We start from the raw sequence: 20,209 nt of genomic DNA, 5'->3' as shown, positions 1-20,209 counted from the left end.
CAAAAACTTCAGCATCAAAGCAAAGCCACAAGGTCCTTTGGGGGCCAAAGGGAGCAAATCAAATAGGCCTCATCCAGAATGGTTGAGTCCTAAACAGGAGAAAAAAGGCGTAGAGATTTAGTACTTAGATTGCACAGTTGTTGCATAGAAAAATGCCAAGAAGAAATTTGGTGCTGCTTTTTAGCTGCTGAAACAATGCCTTCTGGGCTCCTTTGAGAAGTATGAAGCTGAGACATCTTGTTAATTTTCATCCTTTACACCAGCACGATGTGGTTCGAGAACCCAGCTTACACTCACATGCATGGCCTCATTTTGTGTTGTCATTACCCTCACATAGATGGGGAAACTGAGGCTCAGAGAGGTCACTGCTTTCCCATGGTGTTGGCAAAGTTAGGGCTGGCATTGTTGTATCCTGGGCATGGCCCAGTTTGTGGGGCCTGCCCACTTCTCCACCATTGCCTCATCTCTCAGAAATACGAAGCAGGCTCTTTCCTGCCTCCCTGACTCAGCTCCTGTTTTCTCCTCCTGGACACTGTTCCTCCACACATGCTTTCTTCACCCCTTGGCTGGCGCTCAACCTTCAGGACACAGCCTGGGCCCCCTGACCTCACATTCTCCCCTGGGGTGGTTCAGAGTGGCCACGTCCTTTTTTATGGCCCTTCCCGTATTCTGGTGTTACGTGCTCGTCTCTCCCATTAGTCTGTAAACGCTTTGGGGTCTTTTCTCCTGCCATAAATGTTAACTCATCCTTGAAAAATAATTTCTGTCACCTCATCTCTTATTTAAGACCTGTGATTCCAGTGTTCAGGCAGGATTCAAGCCACTACCACTCTCTCAATACAGCTCTTCAAGAAAAACAAATGACCCATAAGCCAGCACTAAAATTGTGCTGAGGTTGATACATGAACTCAAAAGTAGAAAATATTTTGCCTTAATTAGAAACCTTGTTGCAGGGGCGCCTGGGTGGCTCAGTCAGTTAAGCATCCAACTTCAGCTCAGGTCATGATCTCATAGTTTGTGGGTTTGAGCCCCGTGTCAGGCCCTGTACTAACAGCTCGGAGCGTGGAGCCTGCTTCAGATTCTGTGTCTCCCTCTCTCTGCCCCCCCCCCCCCGCCCCGACTGGCACTCTGTCTTCCTCTCTCAAAAATAAATAAACATTAAAAAAAAGAAAGAAAGAGAGAAAAAAGAAATCTTATTGCAAAGATTTGGTAGGAGGGAGAGATGGAGCTTATCATCCGTTGTATTGAAACCAGATCTATTTACAGCATTAATAGAGGGAATTCAAAGCAATAGTTACCATAAAGAATGTTTTAAATAACATATACTGGGAAGAGACATATTTAAAATCAAAGAAAAATTTGTATGCTGGTTTAGCTACTGTATTTTTTTTTTCAAATATTTATTTATCTTTGAGAGAGAGTGCGCTCAGGAGTGAGGGAGAGGCAGAGAGAGAGAAAGAGGGAGAGAGAGAATCTCAAGAGGCTCCCGGTCAGTGCAGAGCTCCATGTGGGGCTCAGTCCCAGAAACTGTGAGTTCATGACCTGAGCTGAGATCAAGAGTTGGTTGCTGACCTAACTGAGCCACCCAGGTGCCCCTGTTTTAGCCACTTAAAAAAAAAAAGTCTGCACCCCCCTTCCCGGGTGGGAACTTGTTCTAATGTGGTGTCTAGATCAAGGTCAACAAGGAAAATGTTAGATCCTGGGCTAGGTGCCCACCCAAAGGGAGAGAACACATCGTCACGTGGGGCCGGGTTGCTTTCTCCATTCTGAATGTGACGCTTCTGTCATTGTACGTTGATGTCATCTTTCCCCAAGTGAGCAAAACTCCCACGGACAAATGAATTTGCAATCAAACCCGACTCAATTAAACAAAGTTCAACAGCTTTATTTTTAATGCACTACATGGACCTATCAGAACCCGCCTGCTTCACAAATGTGTGCCTGCCATCCTTGTGTGCTGACCTTGAGAACCTTCTGTGGTTCTTGCTAATTGTTAGTATAGTACTTCTGAAGCACACACACAAACACGAGTTGCTTTTTATTGCAGAGAACTTCAGAGCATGTTAAAACAGTGGTTTTCATTGGTTAAAACACTTAATGAGTTTTCAGTGGGGAGGAGAAGGCCACACTCCCCAAACGTATTTAACCACAATCCTCCTCTCTTGTGCCTCCCGTTCCCAGAGCCCTTTCCTAGAATGATTTCTAGACCTGTCTGTAACTTCCCAGGGGGGTGGCCTGTCTTTCAAACAAAATGGACACAAGCCCAGGGCAGCAGTGAGGTTCAGTGGATAGAGTGTTGGAGGCAAATACGCTTGGGATTCACCTCTCAAGTGTGGCACTTACTTGCTTGAAAGATTTGAGGGGAGTAGAAAAAAAATCGCTCTAAGGCTTGGTTCTTTCCTTGACGGAAGAGTTGATGATGATATGAATCTCATAGGGTTGTGATAATGAATAAGGTAATTATGTGTAAAGCTCCTTGCATAGAATTCTGGTTGTAGTTCTTCGAGTGACTACAAGGTGATTCGATTAGATATACCAGTGAGTCAAAGACATTAGATGTCAAGTTGTTCTTTCTGAAGTTTTGCTCCTTTTATTTAAAGTTGTCTCCTTTTAATAAAATCTGTGATTATTTTTGAATCAAAAAATTTTTTTTAGTATCAAACTCTTTAAAGTAGGGATGTGTCTCATTGGTTTTGTATAGTCTGGCCATTGGTAGTTAATACATGTTTATTACATTTAATTGAAAGTGTTTATGTCAAAATGAATTTGGATGGCTGTTCTGTTAGTTATTAGGTGACAGAGAATATTAATGTATTTTTATTTTATCCATTTGTTTATTTATTTATTTATTTTGGGAGAGAGAGAGAGAGCATGCATGGGGGGGAGAGGAGCAGAGGGAGGAGAGAGAGAAAGAGAGAGAGACAGAGAGAGAGAGAGAGAGAGAGAGAGAGAGAGAGAGAGAGAGAGAGAATCCTAAGAAGGTTCCACACTTAACACAGAGCCTGACACGAGGTTCAATCTCACAACCCTGGGATCATGACCTGAGTCAAAATCAAGAGTTGGATGCTCAACTGACTAAACCACCCAGGCACCCCAATACATTTTTTAAAAACAACATCCAGTTGGATTCTCATTATTTGCGGTGTAGTGATATTTTGCGACTTTACCACAATCACTGAATTAGTGAATACTGACCCATTTGTTCTAGAGAAAATACAGGGTTAAGTTTCTGTGAGCCTCTGGTCATAGCATTTCTGTCATCGGATCAGTGCACAACCTTGTTTTCCGTGTGTTTCTGCTTAAAGGGACTTCTGTAATATGTATTGTTGATTCCTTAACATTGGACTCATGGCCAGCAGCGCTGATACTCCTGCCCAAACAAAGCTTATCTATGTGGCACATGTTTTCTCCGTAAGGCCATCACAGCCTCTGTGCCTATGAACAGTGGACTTCACACTTCGGGGCTGATTTTAAATAGCGGTATCACCAACAATAAGCAGAAATGCAAAGGCATGGCACTAAACAGACCGTTAAGAGGACATGTGTACATGGTACAGAAGCTGAGACGGAAGGCAGAATGTCCCCTTGATCTGCCTCAGCTGGGAATGTTCACGTCGGGCACCTCAGATCCACAAATGACCGTGAACGCACTGCCAAGTGTTGATTATGCAGTTACGCGTGCATTTTAGCGAGTAGGTGAATTTGCAAATATGGATCCCGCAAAAAGCGAGGATCAACCCGTATTCTGTTTTGTCAATTTAAATGTGCAGGTACGCACTGATTTTCTACCACCCACTGACCATCGCTGCAGCCTCTGTGGGGCTGTCAGTCACGGAGGAGCCTGCGGGGTTTGTAACAGGAGGGAAGCTGGAGCTCAGGCCATCGATTCCCCCCGCCCCCCTACGGGCGATGCAGGTGGCCTTGCTCCTTTGTGTGCATTTACTTTCCTCCCTGCCCAGAGCTCACCCCGGCAGCTGTTATCAGGTTGTTTCTCTGGGATCCCATGATTGAGAAGCCCTGGCCCAAAAAAGCCCAAATGAGTCCTTTTTTTCAGTTGTTTTATTGGGGGAGGGGGATTGGAGAAGAGGAACTGTCCCCCTCCCCAGAGTGGGTGTGGCAGCTGGTGTGCTGAGGGCCAGCTGCCCAGGAAGGAGAGAGGTCAGGAGCAGCCGTTAACTGCCAGTCCAGTTCGAATTAGTCCTCATGAAGCAAATTACAGTGTTTAGAAAAGAATTTCTTCTCCGAGAGGTCTGGCTTACATTTGCTCCCTGCCGGAGGAGATCTGCTGTGAAAGCTCCGGGCACGAGTTACCAAGTGCACACTAAGGCCCAGTAGCTTCGCGTGGGCCTCCTGCCTGCCCTCGCTCAGCTGTGACTCAGTTTCCCAGGCTGCGGTGGGCAGCAGCTCGCCCTCCACGTGGGGCGGGGGTGGGGACAGCAGGGATGCTGTGTTTGGAGGATGAAGCCGGGTGCTAGGTTTGCCCGTAGTTTTACTCACTTAAACACAGTACGGCCCAGTTGTGCTGTTCGTTTTCTGTTTAGGGCTCTCTTCCCCCAGCAGTTTTGAGAGGCGATACTTTGTTGTGTTTGTTTCTTTTGTTTTTTAAAGCATACATTTTCATGGTGAATTGCAAATCATTAAAATAGGGAACACTGCCTCAGCCCAGAGGGTAAGAAGGTTGAGCTTTCAGAGAGAAGCCTGGAGATTGGGGGTGGGGTGGCCCTCAGAGCCACGTAAGCCAGGACCAGGGCCGGCCAGACCACGCCTACTTCCCCAATGTGTCCTCTTGTCACAGATGAACAAAGCTGGACACTGGTTAAAGTGGAAAGGACCAATTTTAATCAGCAACGTACTGTCACAAAAGGGAAGGGTCCAGTGTGACGTGCACGAACTTTGGTTTGTGCAGAGGTGACTGACTGGGTGTTTTAAAGGGAGAATGAGGGGTTGGAGAGGGGGGTGAGCAGGGGCTCAGGACAGTCAGGGCAGTGAAAACTTACAAATAGCTGGAGGGGGGTCGATCCATGTGAAACCCCCCCCCCCCCAAACCAACGCTGGAGACTGGAGCCCTATCGTCAGATGTCCTCTGGAAGAAATGGTCAGTTCTTTTGGAAGCCTTGCGTTTTCTCCGGCAGGCACTTTAAGGGGGGGCTAGAGTCATCTCAGGGATGCAGCCTTGAGTATGTTAATGTTTGTTCAAGTCTTTATAGGCCAAGCTGGGGGTGTCACTGAGCAGAGGGCTTAGAGGAGCCTGGCTAGCGTTTGGTCAAGGAGAGAATGCTTCACCTCTGAGAGGGTCTCAGGCTAGCCAAGGCACCACGAGAGGTGATACTTTGAAGGCAGCACCAGTGGCACTTTGGGCTTTCAAGCACAAACCGTAAGCCCATGACAGTAGCACCAGTTGTCGAAGGTTAATAATAGAAAACAGTTATTGAAGACTTAATACTGCCAGGCGCTGTTCTTAATTTTTTTTTTTAATGTTTATGTATTTTTGAGAGAGAGCAAGAGAGAGACAGAGCATGAGTGGAGGGGCAGAGAGAGAGGGAGACACAGAATCTGAAGCAGGCTCCAGGCTCTGAGCTGTCAGCACAGAGCCCGATGCGGGGCTCAAATCCATGAACTGGGAGATCATGACCTGAACCAAAGTTGTACATTTAACCAAATGAGCCACTGAGGCTCCCTGATAGTGTTCTTAAAAAAAATTTTTTTTTAATGTTTTTATTTATTTTTGAGAGAGAGAGAGAGAGACAGACAGACAGACAGAGCATGAGTGGGAGAGGGGCAGAGAGAGGGAGACACAGAATCCGAAGCAGGCTCCAGGCTCTGAACTGTAAATAAACGCGGGGCTCGAACCCACGGACCGTGAGATCATGACCTGAGCCGAAGTTGGATGCTTAACTGACTGAGCCACCCAGGCACCCCTTCCAGGCACTGTTCTAACCACTTTCCATGATCTATAGGCTTATTTAATCCTTCCTTTCCACCCAACAACCCTCCCAGGTAGGCACTATTATTCTACCCAGTTGGCAGATAAGGACACTGAGGCAGAGAGTGTTAAGTCAGATGTAAGCCCACAGTTAATACAACTAGTAGGCGGGGAACCAGCTCAGACAGGCAGCCTGTGCTCCCAGCCCCACACAATTCTGCCGAATTATAGGCAAGCGTCTTCAGGTAACGCCTCGGGTTTTTAGGATTCTAGACTCAGAGGTCAAGAGCAGCACATAAGCATCCTGTGTGAACTCCTGGAGGAGCTCTGCATCCCCTGCCTCGGGGGACGAGATGTCTGCCAGACAGGCCTCTGTTCTCATGGAATTGCCCTCTTGGGAAGGGTGGAAATGGGCAAGAAACAGGCAGAAATCATCAGAGGTGCTCCGTGGACTCAGGTGCCAGAGAAAGCACCAGTCGGAGCATGGTGGGGGTGGGGGGCGGGCAGAGGTTGGGTAGTTGGAGATAAATAGGAAAAGTGTCTTTAAAGAGATAGCATTGAGATGAGTCTAGAAGAGTGGTCCTCAAAATTAGTTCACACCCTCTCAACCACCTGCAGCCAAGGTTAGTCAGGACACTGGCCGCGGCCGTGGGCACTAAAATCACATCTTCTCTTGGGTGGGGGTCCTTTCCCACCCTCTGGCCTTTATCCCTGCCTGCTTTCCCCTCAGGGGACCCAGAAATGTGAGTGAGGGATCAACTGTCCGGTGAGGGAGTAGGTTCCAGATATGTCGCTGCGGATGGGGGCAGCGCGGTCAGCTTAGGCCTGTTCACACACTCCTGGCCTTGACGTGTGGATTTCTGAGTACCTCACCTTGGCCCAGTCGCTAGCATGGGCGGGCCTTGATGCTTTCACCTTCGCATAGTTAAAAGGGGAAAGGTCGGGGCGCCCGGGTGGCTCAGTTGGTTAAGCGGCCAACTTTGGCTCAGGTGACGATCTCGGTTTGTGAGTTCGAGCCCTGCGTCGGGCTCTGTGAGTTCAGAGCCTGGAGCCTACTTCAAATTCTCTGTCGCCCCCTCTCTCTACCTCTCCCCTGCTGGCACTCTGTGTCTGTCTCTCAATAATAAATAAACGTTAAAAGAAAGTTTTTTTTTTAAAAAAAAAGGGGGAAAGGTCACCATGAACATTTGGCACTAAAAACACATTTGGAATAGTCTTTGAATTTAGGCTCGCATTTAAGTTCTTTGTGGCTTGCCTGGCTTTTTGGTTTTGCTTTTTAAAGCACCATGATTCAGACCAATGAGTCCACCTTGAATCTTGACCGCCCCTGAGAAAAGTCGCAGTGACCGTGTGAGAGGCACGCACGGGCCCAGCCCCAGGAAGCACGAGCTGCCTGTGGGTTGGAGGTCCTGGGTTGGGCCAGGGCACTGTCCCACCCTGCATCCGGGGACCTCTTCGGGGGTACTCGGTTGGGAGAGGGGTGTTTTATAGTCAAGCTGTTTTGTTGGTTTTTTTTTTTTCCTCATAAGTCCCATCTCTGCTGCTCACCTCCACCCTCCAAGAGAGAGAAGGCCCAATTCTTTACTCTTCAGAAAACCCAGAAAATGTTGTAATAAAGTCATAACAGATCCCATGGCTCTTTAGGGTCGTGAGTTTACGGGCAGTTGGTGCTAGCTTTCTGGTGTGATTTATTCTTCAGCCTCTCTGCTCTTCTGCTGCGGGGGGAGAGAGAGTATTAATAACCTGTCATGCAAAAATTTGGCAGTGGTATAAAAATAATCCTTTACTACGTGTTTTTCTTCGCTGACCTCTGCTGCTAAAGTAAATGAGTAATGTAAAGTGTCCCTTCTTTACCATTGAAATGTTACTGTTAATTTGATTTTCTCTCTCTCTTTTGTCTTCATGTGAGAATAAAGCTAGTGAAAAGTAACCATGACAGTTTTCTACATATCAGTTCACCAGCACCTGCCAAGAAATACACAGATCCTGTCATGGGTGGGCTCTGGGGAAGAAGTGTGGGTGCCAGCTTTGACACGGGAAGGGGTTTTGTGTTGTGTTGTGTGTGCATATTGTGTTTGTGTTACTTTCAGGGTAGCTTACTTACCTCTCAAGACTTTACCTGCTTATGTGTTTATTTTATTATTTTTTGTTAAGTTCTGTTATTGTACTCTTTTTTTATGTTTTTCTTTTTTTTAATGTTTATTTGTTGGGAGGGGGGAGAGGAGGGGAGGGGCAGAGAGAGAGGGAGACACAGAATCTGAAGCAGGCACCAGGCTCCAGGCTTTGAGCTGTGAGCACAAAGCCTGACACGGGGCTTGAACTCACGAACTGAGAGATCATGACCTGAATCAAAGTTGGACGCTTAACCGACTGAGCCACCCGGGCGCCCCTGTTATCGCACTCTTTTATATATAGGCAGGAGGCTCTGGTTACATGCTGTGGCATAGGATATATCGATAGGATGCTTTCCTCTGCAAGAAATTGAAAACCCAGATCAAACTGGCATTAGCAGTAAAGAGAATTTATTGGCTTCTGTTGCTGAAAAATCCAAGGGCAGATGGCTTTCAGGGTAGGGTTGATCCAGCCATTTCACAGTGTTACCACAAACCTGGTTTCTTTTCTTCTACTGGCTCTGCCTCTGCAATGGTTGGCTTTAAACCAAGAGTGGACCTCCTCCTGAAGTCCTAAGTTGGCTGGAAGTGGCTTTTGGGGTCATATAGTTAAGTGTTAACATCCAGAAGAGAGTCTCAGAAAAGGTCTTTGTCTCTGCATCCTCCAAAAGGTCTTACTTAGGTCGTGTGCCTGTCAGTGGAGTCAGAAAGATATAGTACACTGATTGGCTTAACCTCAGTCACCCTATGCATATCTATATATGGGGGTAGAGTTAGCTTCCCCAGAAGTGCAGGGTCCCTAGTTATAGATATTTTTGGGAAAGGAGGGAAGTGTGTGATGCTGGAAAAGCCACCGACAAATGTTAAGTATATATGGCTTATCAATCCCTGAAGTATGAACAAATACATAGCTTTCATTGTTGTTGTTCTGGATGTTTCAACTGATAAATACTGGTCCTAGAAATATGTCATTGAAAGCAGGGCCCTATGTATTTTTCTCTCAGTTCCCCCGTCTTGATCCCTTGTTTTCCTAGCCATACAGGAGAAGGCTTGTCAGAAGGAGTTCAGGTCGGGGAGCTCCTTCCTGCTATCCCAGAATCTGAAACGGGAGGGAGGGAGGAAGCACAGAAAAGCACGTTATTAACCCATTCAATAAAATATAGTTCAAGAAAAGAATTTGTATTGCTTGCCACTTTATTCATAAAGAAACAGGTTCAATGAAACCAAAATGTCATAAGAAATATGCCTGCTTAATTTGTTAATTTCCCACACTGTGGACTTTCCTCCTTACAGTTCCACAGCCCCTCCTCCCCCATGCCACATCCTTGCTCAAATCCTCTGTTTTCCAGTGAGCAATAAAGAAATGACCTGTAACCTCTCCTCTGTCTCCAGTGGGCAGTTTGCAGTCGTGAAGAAATGCCGGGAGAAAAGCACTGGTCTGCAATATGCCGCCAAGTTTATCAAGAAGAGGAGGACGAAATCCAGCCGGCGGGGCGTGAGCCGCGAGGACATCGAGCGGGAGGTCAGCATCCTGAAGGAGATCCAGCACCCCAACGTCATCACCCTCCATGAGGTTTATGAGAATAAGACGGACGTCATCCTCATTTTAGAACTGTGAGTGCCACCTTCGTGGCTGTGGCTGGGCCGAGGAGGCATGGGGTGGGGATCAGAGTGGGTCGAGGTCAGCCCTTGGCGTCCCTGCAGCTGGACAGCTCGGGGGCGAGCGCTGAGCCTCAGGAAATAACTCTGCTTTGCCTAGTTCTAGAACAAGCGTGAACCGCCTGCCCTGAGGCCTGGCTGCGGTTTCCTAGAATGACGCTGAAGAGCAGCTGCCGTGAATGTGGTCCTGCCCGACTTGCAAAGAGGCCCCCAAATCTTGGGGCTCCTCTTCCTGTGTCATGAGGCCATCCGTCTGCTGAGTTTTATGATAAACTTTAAGCTTATGTTCTTTTTCTCCTCTCGCTGTTCCTCTGCCTTCCCTCTGTTTTTCTACTTCTCTTCCACCTCCCTTGATTTTAACCCCCCACCCCCATTTTCAGCTGTTGGAATTGTCAACACTGATTATATAAAAGGGTAAAATTGAGCCAGAGGTGATTATAGGACTTGTTTTTAAAGCATTTTGCTTATTTTCTTAGGCAGGCCCTGCCTGTAGGATGTTATTGTGGGAAACTGATCTCAGCCTGTTGTTCTGTGTTGTATCTGTCTGTTCCCAGGCCCCTGCTTGAGGGCCCCACTCCTCTCCTGCTGAAGAGACAGGCTGGAGGAGGCAGGGGTGGGGGGTAGGAAGCTCTCTAAGAGAGCCTGGCTGGGAATGCCTCTGATGTCTCTGGGCTGCTCCCATGGAGGTGAGGGCAGGAGCCATGGATGGAGCAGAAGACAAAGGGACAAACAGTCCTGGGTGGTTCTCAGTGATGCCAGGCTCCACTTGTTTCCTGGGTCCTCCCGAATTCACTTCTGCCCTGGGCCAGCCAAACAGCTCCCCTTGTTTGCAGACCAGTTAGGGCTAGGAGGCGATTTCTAGACCGGAAGGGATGGAAGGAAAGAGGTTTATGGAGGGCCCAGACTAGCCCTGAGGGCATCATACTCTAGGCTCCCTGGGCTTTGCCATCAGAGGGGCCTGGGGCTGCCCACAGATTCTCATCTGTCTCTGGTGTAGGGGCACTGTATTTTAGTGGGTTTGAGCAGCAACTTTCTTAACTAGAAATTGGGGTTAATAATAGCTATCTCAGCAGGGTCTTGAGGAAATACGAGAGTTAAGAATTTGACAATACTTAGCACAGTGAGCCGTGAACATGTTTCCTTCCTTCCGTTCAAACAAAAGATCCCAACCTCTGCCCTAGAGACATTTGGGGCTGGATAATTCTGTTTCAGGGGCTCGCCCTGTGCATTGTAAGGTGTTTAGCCACATCTCTGGCATCTGCCCAGTAGATGCCAGTAGCACCCTGCCCACTGTCTGTGACAACTAAACCCACCTGCACACAATGCCACATGTCTCCTAGGGGACAAAATATCCCCCTTCTCTCCATGGAAAACTCCTGCTTTAAGGAAGAGCAGGGCCTTAAGAACATAGGGGATTAAGGGGCCCTGCTGGGGACAGCAGAGAAAAGAGAGGAGTCAGAGTGTAATCCTCGCTGCGGTTTCGTGTGGTGACTCTCGAGAACCAGACGGAACTGAGATCAAAATCCAGGCCAGTCCTTGACCATCCATAAGCCTGCATTTCCTCTCTTTAGGCTGTTGTAAGAGACCATGAATACAAAATTCCTGGGGGGGAAAAAGCATTACAAATCACAGCTGTTTTGCCTTTTCAGAGAATTCCAAGGTTGTATGCAGTGACTCAGGAATGTGTCTTATCTTCTCTATACACTGAACTGTTGGCTGCTGGCTGAACCCTTCTGGCTCCCACCTGCCCGTGCACATTCTGGATTCAGCTTGACCCCATCCCGTAGACATTTCCCGTTAGGTCCATTTATCCTATGCATAAATTGGGTGATATATAGTTTGTTTGTTTGTTTGTTTTTTTTTACCATTTGATTTTCACAATTTAAAAAATCTCGTAACGGTAAATTTGATGTCGGGGGAGGGTTGTGGAAGTTAACACATGTTTAGATTTGTGTAACCACCACCCAAATCAGGATTCAACACAGTCCCATTACCCCGCAGGCTTCCTTGTCTTACTCCTATAGAGTCACACACACCTTCCGCCCCCCTACCTCCTGGCCACCGCTGAGCTGTTCTGTCTTCTCAAACGTGTCCCATAAATAGAATTGGACAATATTCAGTCTTTTGAGACTTCTTTCACTCAGCACATTACTTTTCAGTTTCATACATGGGTGCTTTGCTCTCTTTTACTGCTGAGTGGTATTCTGCGTGGATGCTTGTCTGTCCATTTACCCCCGGAAGAACATTTGGGTTGTTGCTGGTATTTGGTGATGGTGAACAGAGCTGCTATAAAAATTCACTTGCAAGCTGCTGTACGAACTTAAGTTTTCATTTCTTTTGGGTAAATACCCACGAGCCGTGAGTGGGATTGCTGTGTCACACATAACTGCGTGTTTAACTTTCTAAGAAAGTGCTGAGCTGTTTCCTGAAGCGGCTGCACCGGATAGCAGTACCTTCAGCAAAGGATGGGAGTCCCAGTTGCTTTGCCCGCACTGGCAAGTGTCAGTGACTTTTATGTGTCAGTTGGGGTGTCGGGAGACATTTGATCCAGTATAATTCTGGGTTGTGTCTGTGAGGGTGGTGCTGGATGAGATTACCATTTGAATCTGTAGACTGAATGAAACCAGTTGCCTTCTTCTGGGTGGGTGGGCCTCATCCAATCAGTTGAGGGCCTCAATAGAACTAAATGGAACCTTACCCTGAGTAAGAGGGCATTCCTTGGAGCCTAGGACATTGGCTTTTTCCTGCCTTAGGAGTGGATTGAACCATTGGCTGTCCTGGGTCCCTAGCTGGGTCCCGCCCACTCACCCTGCAGATCTGAAGACTTGTCAGTCTCCATGATTATGTGAGCCAATTCCTTAGAACGAATCCCTTCTCTCTCCATGTACTCGTATGTGTCTCCTACTGGTTTTGTTTCTCTGGAGAACCCTGACTGACACAGTCAGAGGGAAAGTGTAACCCATGTTTAAGTATCACAAGCCTGCCCCATTTGTATATGTACTTTGCTGTGAAGAAGTATTTTAATTTTTAATAGATTCTTCAAAACATTAGGTCCGCCCGGAAGACACAGCCATCTTTGTCTTTGAGGAAATTATCGTTGTTCTAAATTCTAATAACTTTAAGGGAAGATTAGCTATCAGTGACATATTACATCCCCTCTTTTCTTTCTTAAGAATGCTGAGGTATAGGGTGACTTAGGAGAGAATCAACTTTAAGAATTTGTGAGAAAAGAGCCGTGTGACATGATAGTGGCTACTTGGCTGAATCTTCTGCTTCAATAGTCTTTCGGTGAATATATTTATCCGATTGATTGCTTTGGGATGATCTCCCAGGTAAGTAGCCCTTCCGTTCAGGCTTTCTGTGAAGCTTGCTCCCTCCTTGAAAACTTGTCCCTGACTCCACTTGTATGTGTGAGTTGTCACTTGCAAACTCCAGGCCCATCTGTACAGCTGGGGTGAAGAGACCCCAAACCACCACTCAGTTCCCCTTTTCGCAAACTGCCTCCCATGACCTGGGTGAGGTACAGAAATGGCATCTTTTCTGTCCTTTGTAAAGAAGCTATTTGGTGTCTGTGTCAAAGGCAAAGTTGTCAAATCCTAGCCCAGGATCTGCTCTTAAACGATTTTGTAAGCCATGGGACGCCTGGGTGGCTGATTCGATTGAGTTTTGGCTCAGGTCATGATCCCAGCGTCATAGGATTGAGCCCCACATCGGGCTCCATCCACACTGAGAGCGGAGCCTACTTGAGATTCTCTCTCTCTCTCTCTCTCTCTCTCTCTCTCTCTCTCTCTCTCCTCTCTCCCTCTCTCCCTCTCTCCCTCTCTCCCTCTCCCCCTCTGCCACTCCCCCTCTAAAATGTGTGTGTGTGTATGTGTATGTGTGTGTGTGTGTTTGTATATATATAAAAGAATTTTATAAGCCTTGAAAGTAGCTTTAAATAATAGCTTCTCCAGTTGTTTTACTGGGGAAGAATCATTTGTTTCATAGCTGATCTGCTCAGCACAGCAGGCACACAAAGGCGTTAAGTGATGTCTCATCTAGGTTTCATGTCCTCTATGTCCCACTGTCCCCTAATGAAGCCATGCCAATACGAAACTCTCTTCTTACTGTGCTGTTACTCACCCTGAATTGTTGCATGGGCAAGCCACTTTAAAACTTTGATCATCAGTGTTTGAGTCACTTCATAACTTCTGTTACCTGGTAGAAAGGGAAGCTAAGCTCTCAGAACTTAAAGTCCGTGCTGATCAGAGCCACCAGCTTCTAGAATTTCATTCCTAAACTTGCCGCTTAGAAACAGCTAAGTATTTCAGGCTGTGGATGGTGATGCATTTTTCTCCCTAACTTTCCTCCGGCCAGATATGGTTCAAGCCCAATCGCAGAGGCCAGAGAAGGGGGATATGTGAGCAGGTATCATGTGCATGGAGCCTCGCGGTTGGTCAGGCATCGGGAATAGTGGGGACTGTGACTCAGCCAGAACCCTGATGCCTCACCTCCGTGGGCAGCCACCAATCAGTTGATTGTTGCCACGTGGAATGTTGGATCTTGTGTTGCCAAATCTTGCAACTTTTTTTCCAAGAAAAGTCTGTAACCTAGGCTTTTAATGTTGGCAGCTCACAGTAGTCATAACAAACAAAAATAAAACCTGTCTGAGGGCCACATGTGACCTGTGACCTGAGACTCCAGTCTGTTTTATCACAGCAGTATTAGTTGGTCACCACTGTGGGGGAAGCAGTGTGTAATAGGTATAGTCAGAGGCAGCCCAGAAAGGCAAGACGCACACTTGGTGTCATTGAACGTCACACGCAAAATCATTGAAAATGATTTATTTAAAAATTTTTTTTAAATGTTTATTTATTTGAGAGAGACAAAGACGGAGACAGAGACAGAGCATGAGCAGGGGAGGAGCAGAGAGAGAGGGAGACACAGAATCCGAAGCAGGCCCCAGGCTCTGAGCTGTCAGCACAGAGCCTGACGCGGGGCTCAAACTCACGAACTGTGAGATCATGACCTGAACTGAAGCCGGATGGCTAACCAACCGAGCCACCAGGAGCCCCGAAAATGATTTTTTAAAAAATGGGCAATGTGGTTTAACACAGTGGTTCTGAAACCTCAGCGTGCATCAGAATCTTCTGGAAAGCCTGTTAAAATATACGTTTTTTGGGTGTACTTCCAGAGTTTCTGATTTAGTGGGTCTGAAAATTGTCATTTTAAACAAATTCCCAGGTGATGCTGATTCTGCTGGTTGGTGGTCATCTTTTGAGAAGCTGTTTCAGGTTGAATCGTGAAATGTTGAAATCCTAACCCCCAGTACCTCAAAATGTGATCTTATTTGGAAACAGGTCTGTACAGATGTATTTAGTTAAGATGAGGTCATTTTGCAGTAAGGTGCGTCCCTCATGTATGACGTACGGTGACTGGTACTGTTACAAGAAGGAGGCCGTGTGAACACAGAAACTGGAGTATTGGAATGATGTGTCTGTTAGCCACAGGGGAGAGGCATGGTCCAGCTTCTCCCCCAGAGCCTTCGGGAGGAACGGAGTCCACCGATACCCTGATTTTGGACTTCTGGCTGTCAGAACCTCGGCAAGGCAATAAGAGTCTGTTGTTTTAAACCACTCAGTATGTGTACTATGTTAAGGCAGCCCCAGCAACTAATACAGAAGGGCTGGTTGAACAGAAAATGGTAATTCCCAGACTGGGAGCCCACTCACATGCTAGTCTAAAGTTCTGTAAGCTAGTCAAAACCAGAACACAATGCCTAATTATGGTGGTGGCTCCATCGGGCACCTGAGCCACGATGCGATGCATCAGTCTTACTCTCTGCAGAAGGCCTGGGCAGAGGAGGTGATAAGGGTCTAACTCAAGGCAGGGGCAGACGTCACCCCATCCCCGCCTGCTTCGGGGTAGTCATCCTGGTAGCTTTGAATCACCTTTCTGGAAGTTACCAAGAAAAGATTTATGAAGTGAAAATGCTGACCCTGCCATGTAAGTATCAGTGGATCGTAGCAGAAAGTAAACCAGTTTGGGTTTTCCTGCCTTAATTTTTTCTTCTTATCTGTTTTGTTTGGAACTTAAAGAGGAGCTTGAAATCAGCTAGCTAGCGTGTTCACTTTCTCTCTCTCTTTTTGTGATAGGAAATTCAGTTTAATTAGTACATTAAATATTAGTGCCTATATACATTGTTATATATTTTTTTAATTTAGAAATTTAAATTTTATTTATTTTTATTGTAACAAAAACACATGAAATGGACCACCTTGGCCATTTTTAGGCACGCAGTAATGTTAATTGTGTGCACCTTGTTGTACAGTAGATCTCCAGAATTTTTTTCTCTTGCAAAACTGAAACCCTATGCTTTTGGAATAATAGCTCCCCTGATTAGCTTACTTTTTGACTTTGGCCAGGTTAATAATTGTTGGGATTCAGCATGCCCGTTGCAAACAGCCCCTGAGTTATAGTCAAACCTTTGTGCAATATTAGATTACTTTAGGCAGGATCACTGTTAAGTTGGCTCCCTCTCTCTTTCACCACCAAGCCAAGATAAATTTTTTTCATTGTACACCAGCACAGGGTATGCAGATGAGCTCATGCCACACTGACGTCAGCTCAAGCCTAGAAGAATCACAAGAGCTTTTCAAGAAAAAAAAAAAATGCAGTGGTTGGAGTGACGGTCTCAAGATACCTTCAAAGGGGCAAAGTTGTATCAAGCTGACTGAGTTGTAGGGATGTAGGCAATGCTGGTAGGTGAGGCGTATCTGATGCTGGAGACCTGTCAGCCCCCAAGCCCCACCCTGCCTGTCCCCCCCCCCCCCCCCCGCCCCCTGCTCTCTGCTCCACTCCTCTCCTGGTCCTCACAAGACACAAAAGCACACTCAGATTGCTTCAGTGCTATTTTTTTTCCCTAGCTACATTTGTTCCTTCTTTTTGAGCTTGTGCCAGCTCTTCTGACTTTTTGAACTTTTGGTTTTATTCAGAAAGGTAATTTCAAGATCTGTTCTGGTTTACAGTTTTGGCACCTTTTGCTTCTCAGATATCTGCTATTAGGCAAGAGCGGAGAACCGAAGTGCATTTGGCAGCGGCTTCCCCTTTCACAACAGAACTAAATCACACAAAATTGGTTATTTTCCCGTTCAGGCGCTCTCTTGAGAGACAAAACCCTGAGTGTTATGTCTTCCCCCACACCCTCGCTTCTTGCCAGTTCAGTCGAAAAGCATTCCCTTACTGTTTATTCAGTGGGCATTTTCACTCACTTATGTGGATTATTTGGTTGCTGGATGGTCTTAGAAAACTTGGGAAAATGGCAATGATAAAAACAAACCAGATGTGGCATCTGAACTCATAGATCGTGGGTTTTTTTGTTTTTTTGTTTTTTTTTTTTAACCGGATATGCATTGTCTCAATATCTGGCTTGGTGTTCCCTGTGCTGTCTACATGAGTTGTTGGTATTTGCAATCTTTCTTACCTCCAAGAAGGACCTGTAGTCGCCGTGGTCTGGTGAACGGGTACCATTGCTGCCCGCCAGCCGGCCTTTGGGACATCCGTGGCTCCAGTGACAGGTGATTCTTGAGCCCCTCCCCAGGGACCGCAGACTACTTTAGGACACTCTGGGGTAATCCAAATCCCTGGGAACCCTTCACACTTCCTCTTGGAAGCCATGTCGCAAAATCTCTTTATTCTTCCTGTCTTGGTCACCCACTGTCCTAACCAACACTTTGGGAGGATATGACAGGAGAATTCTGTGGGATTGTGGCTTAACTGGCCCTTCAGACGTTCTGATTTCCTCTCTTGCCCCATTCCCTCTTCTTGCTGCCCCAGTTTCTTTTATGCATGGCTTGGCCATCCCAGTCACAGGTCCCGGTCTCCCTGTACTGCTTGGCTTCCCCTCTGCATCCAGAGCCCGGGTTCCTCCCAGGTCAGGGGCTGCCATTTTGGTGCTCCAGGCTCGGCCCAGACCTCCCATCTGGCTTTCCTCCATGCTGATTCTGTGGCGCCCACATCGAGGCACAGTGCATTCAGGTTTCTGGGAGCGTGGTTGGTGGGATGGTGGTTCAGCTTGGAGACAGGAGCCTGGGGGGACTCACCCCCAAAAGAGAGAGCAGCCAGACCCCAGGACGTGGGTGGGATTCCCTTCTTAGGCCAGTGTCTAAGGCAGGTCAGTAGCAACCACTCCCGATCAACCATCCATCAGTCTCTTAGAACCTCCTTTCTGCCTCACATCATTGCAAAATGTTGCTTAAAAACGAATGGAACACTTTTAAGGCAGCCTTCTGTTGCTTTTTTTCTCCTAATTTGTGTTTCAAAGTAACTGAATATTACCTGACCTTCCCATGTTTGCCCCACCCCTTTTCCTTCCATGTGTGTCACTTGTTTTTCATACAGAGTCACTGTAATGCAGGTGAGGGACGCCAGGCTAGCAGGGTGGCAGTCAGTTATTTGCATGTTCCGTGTGCTCAGAGGCCACTTGCATCTCTGGTCTGTGAACCAGCACAGTTACCAGGTATGGCCGCAACGCCACCCGAGTGCCGTGTTGACAAAGTCGGCTGTCAGACATGGGCTCAAAGACCCTTCCCTTGGTGACAGCAGCGTCAGTGATTTTAGTCGCCTGATATGCTGAGGGGGAAATCGAAGTAGAATTGGTTGTTTCGGAAACAGGGGGTAGAATGTTCACTTCTCCTGAGGTACTTCCAGTTTGCTGAGGATCTTCGCAAACTGTCTTGAGAAAGAGGATGTAGGTGAAGGACGAGACAGGCTTTTCGTGGAGAAGGGAGGGAAGCTGCACTTCATCTGACTCTCCGGGTTAGCCACCGTGGGGCCCCTGCCTTCCATACGTCATGTCATTTAATATTTGGGTGCAACTCCAGGGTATGGTCACCACCCTGCAGGTTCAGAAAGCTGGCCCAGTGTCTCTGGATATAGGAGCCGGGGATTCTGATTCTCAGACAGTAGCTTTTGGGGGAGGGGATTTTTTTGTTTGCATCCTGAAATTCTGCTAAGCCCATGTAGGATTTAACCTACAAGGCCCATTGCCCATCTCTTATAAAAAAAAAATTTAATGTTTATTTATTTTTGAGTGGGGGGAGAGAGAGAGAGAGAGAGAGAGAGAGAGCGAGAGAGAGAGAGAGAAAGTGGGGGAGGGGCAGAGAATCAGCTCAGAGCCTGGCGTGGGGCTTGAACTCGTGAACCGTGAGATCATGACCTGAGCTGAAGTCAGGTGCTTAACTGACAGAGCCACCCAGGCGCCCCCTCCCCCTTGCCCCTCTTTTAAACGCTGCTGTCTTTGGAGGTTGTGAGGGAGGCAAATGAAATAAAGAAGACCCCCTTGGAGCACCAAGGACTCTCCAAGCCTACTCCACTCACTGTCCTCCTCATCTGGGGCTTGGCCAGTCATCTCTGGCCAGGGCAGGCCAGTTATCCCCCAGGGCACCGATTCTCATCTTCTGAGAATCTAGAGCTGTATTTGCTCCTCTTTAATTTCCAAACAGTAATTTATCAACTTTTGGAAGTGAACTTGGACTTTCAGGACCTTTCTGTTTCTCTGCTGCTTCTCCAGCAGCCATGTTGTTCCTCCCCCTAATTTCTTAGCATTTCTGTGATGCTAGGAGAGGGCAGAGCACGTTCTACTGTAGCTATGGGAATGGTGAAGTTCAGGAGGTAGGATGACGTTGTGACGGCTTTGGTATTATAGCTCCACGTGCGTTTTCTCCCCACCCTCAATATGTTTCTTTGAGGGCAAGGCCGTGACCTGCTCTGGCGCCCACAGAACTTAACACTGTGGTCCAGTAAAAGTGTGGAGAGTCCAAATAGAGCGAGAAGAATATCATGATGTAAGGGATGGGTCATGTGTGTCTCAAGAACAGTTGACCATTGATGTAGACGTTTTTTCTTTGTGAGTTGCTGATCTACTTGCTTGGGCTTCAGGAAACATACTCTTGACTAAGTCTTCTAGAGGGTAAGGAATAAAAGCTTGAATACAATAGCCAAAAGAGTAGAAACAACCCGATGTGTATCTCCTGATGAATGGATAAACAAAATGTGGTCTGTTTGTATGATGGACTGTTACTTGGCCATAAAAAAAAGAATAAGGTGCAAATACATGGCACAACACGGATGGATGAACGTTGAAAGTGTTGTGTTAAGTGAAAGAAGCCAATCTCAAAAGACTGTATATCATATGATTGGATTTATATGAAATGTCCAGAATAGGCAAATCTGTAGAGACAGAGAGTAGATTCGTGCTTGCCTAGGCCAGATGAGGTACTAGTGGTGGAGAACGGGAATGGCTACTGTTGAGCACAAGGTTTCTTTTGGGGTGATGAAAATATTCTAAAATTAGATTGTGGTGATGGTTGCACACCTCTGTGAGTGCACTAAAAACCATTGTACTGTACACTTTAAAAGAGTCACTTGTTTGGTACATGAGTTATAGCTCAATAAAACTTTAGAAAATATCTCTGATGGCTCCCTCCTTCCTGTAGAATGAGGTCATGATCCATAGAGTATATAGGATCTTTGAGGG

At 46.9% G+C, this 20,209-nt stretch overlaps 1 protein-coding gene across 10 annotated transcripts in view; it reads left to right on the top strand.

The window, feature by feature from the left end:
• DAPK1 (death associated protein kinase 1) overlaps positions 1-20,209 on the top strand; it is a 188,527-nt gene that overhangs the window by 91,256 nt on the left and 77,062 nt on the right. For all 10 annotated transcript variants that reach the window (XM_047830151.1, XM_047830156.1, XM_047830159.1 and 7 more), the window contains exon 3: positions 9,427-9,648. In XM_047830151.1, the coding sequence (XP_047686107.1) occupies positions 9,427-9,648 (222 nt within the window). The remainder of the gene's footprint in view (positions 1-9,426; positions 9,649-20,209) is intronic.

The sequence above is a fragment of the Prionailurus viverrinus genome, chromosome D4, assembly GCF_022837055.1.
Source record: "Prionailurus viverrinus isolate Anna chromosome D4, UM_Priviv_1.0, whole genome shotgun sequence".
Classification (NCBI taxonomy): domain Eukaryota; kingdom Metazoa; phylum Chordata; class Mammalia; order Carnivora; family Felidae; genus Prionailurus; species Prionailurus viverrinus.
Note: the sequence above shows the minus strand (reverse complement) of the source record. Positions and strands in the feature narration are given on the sequence as shown.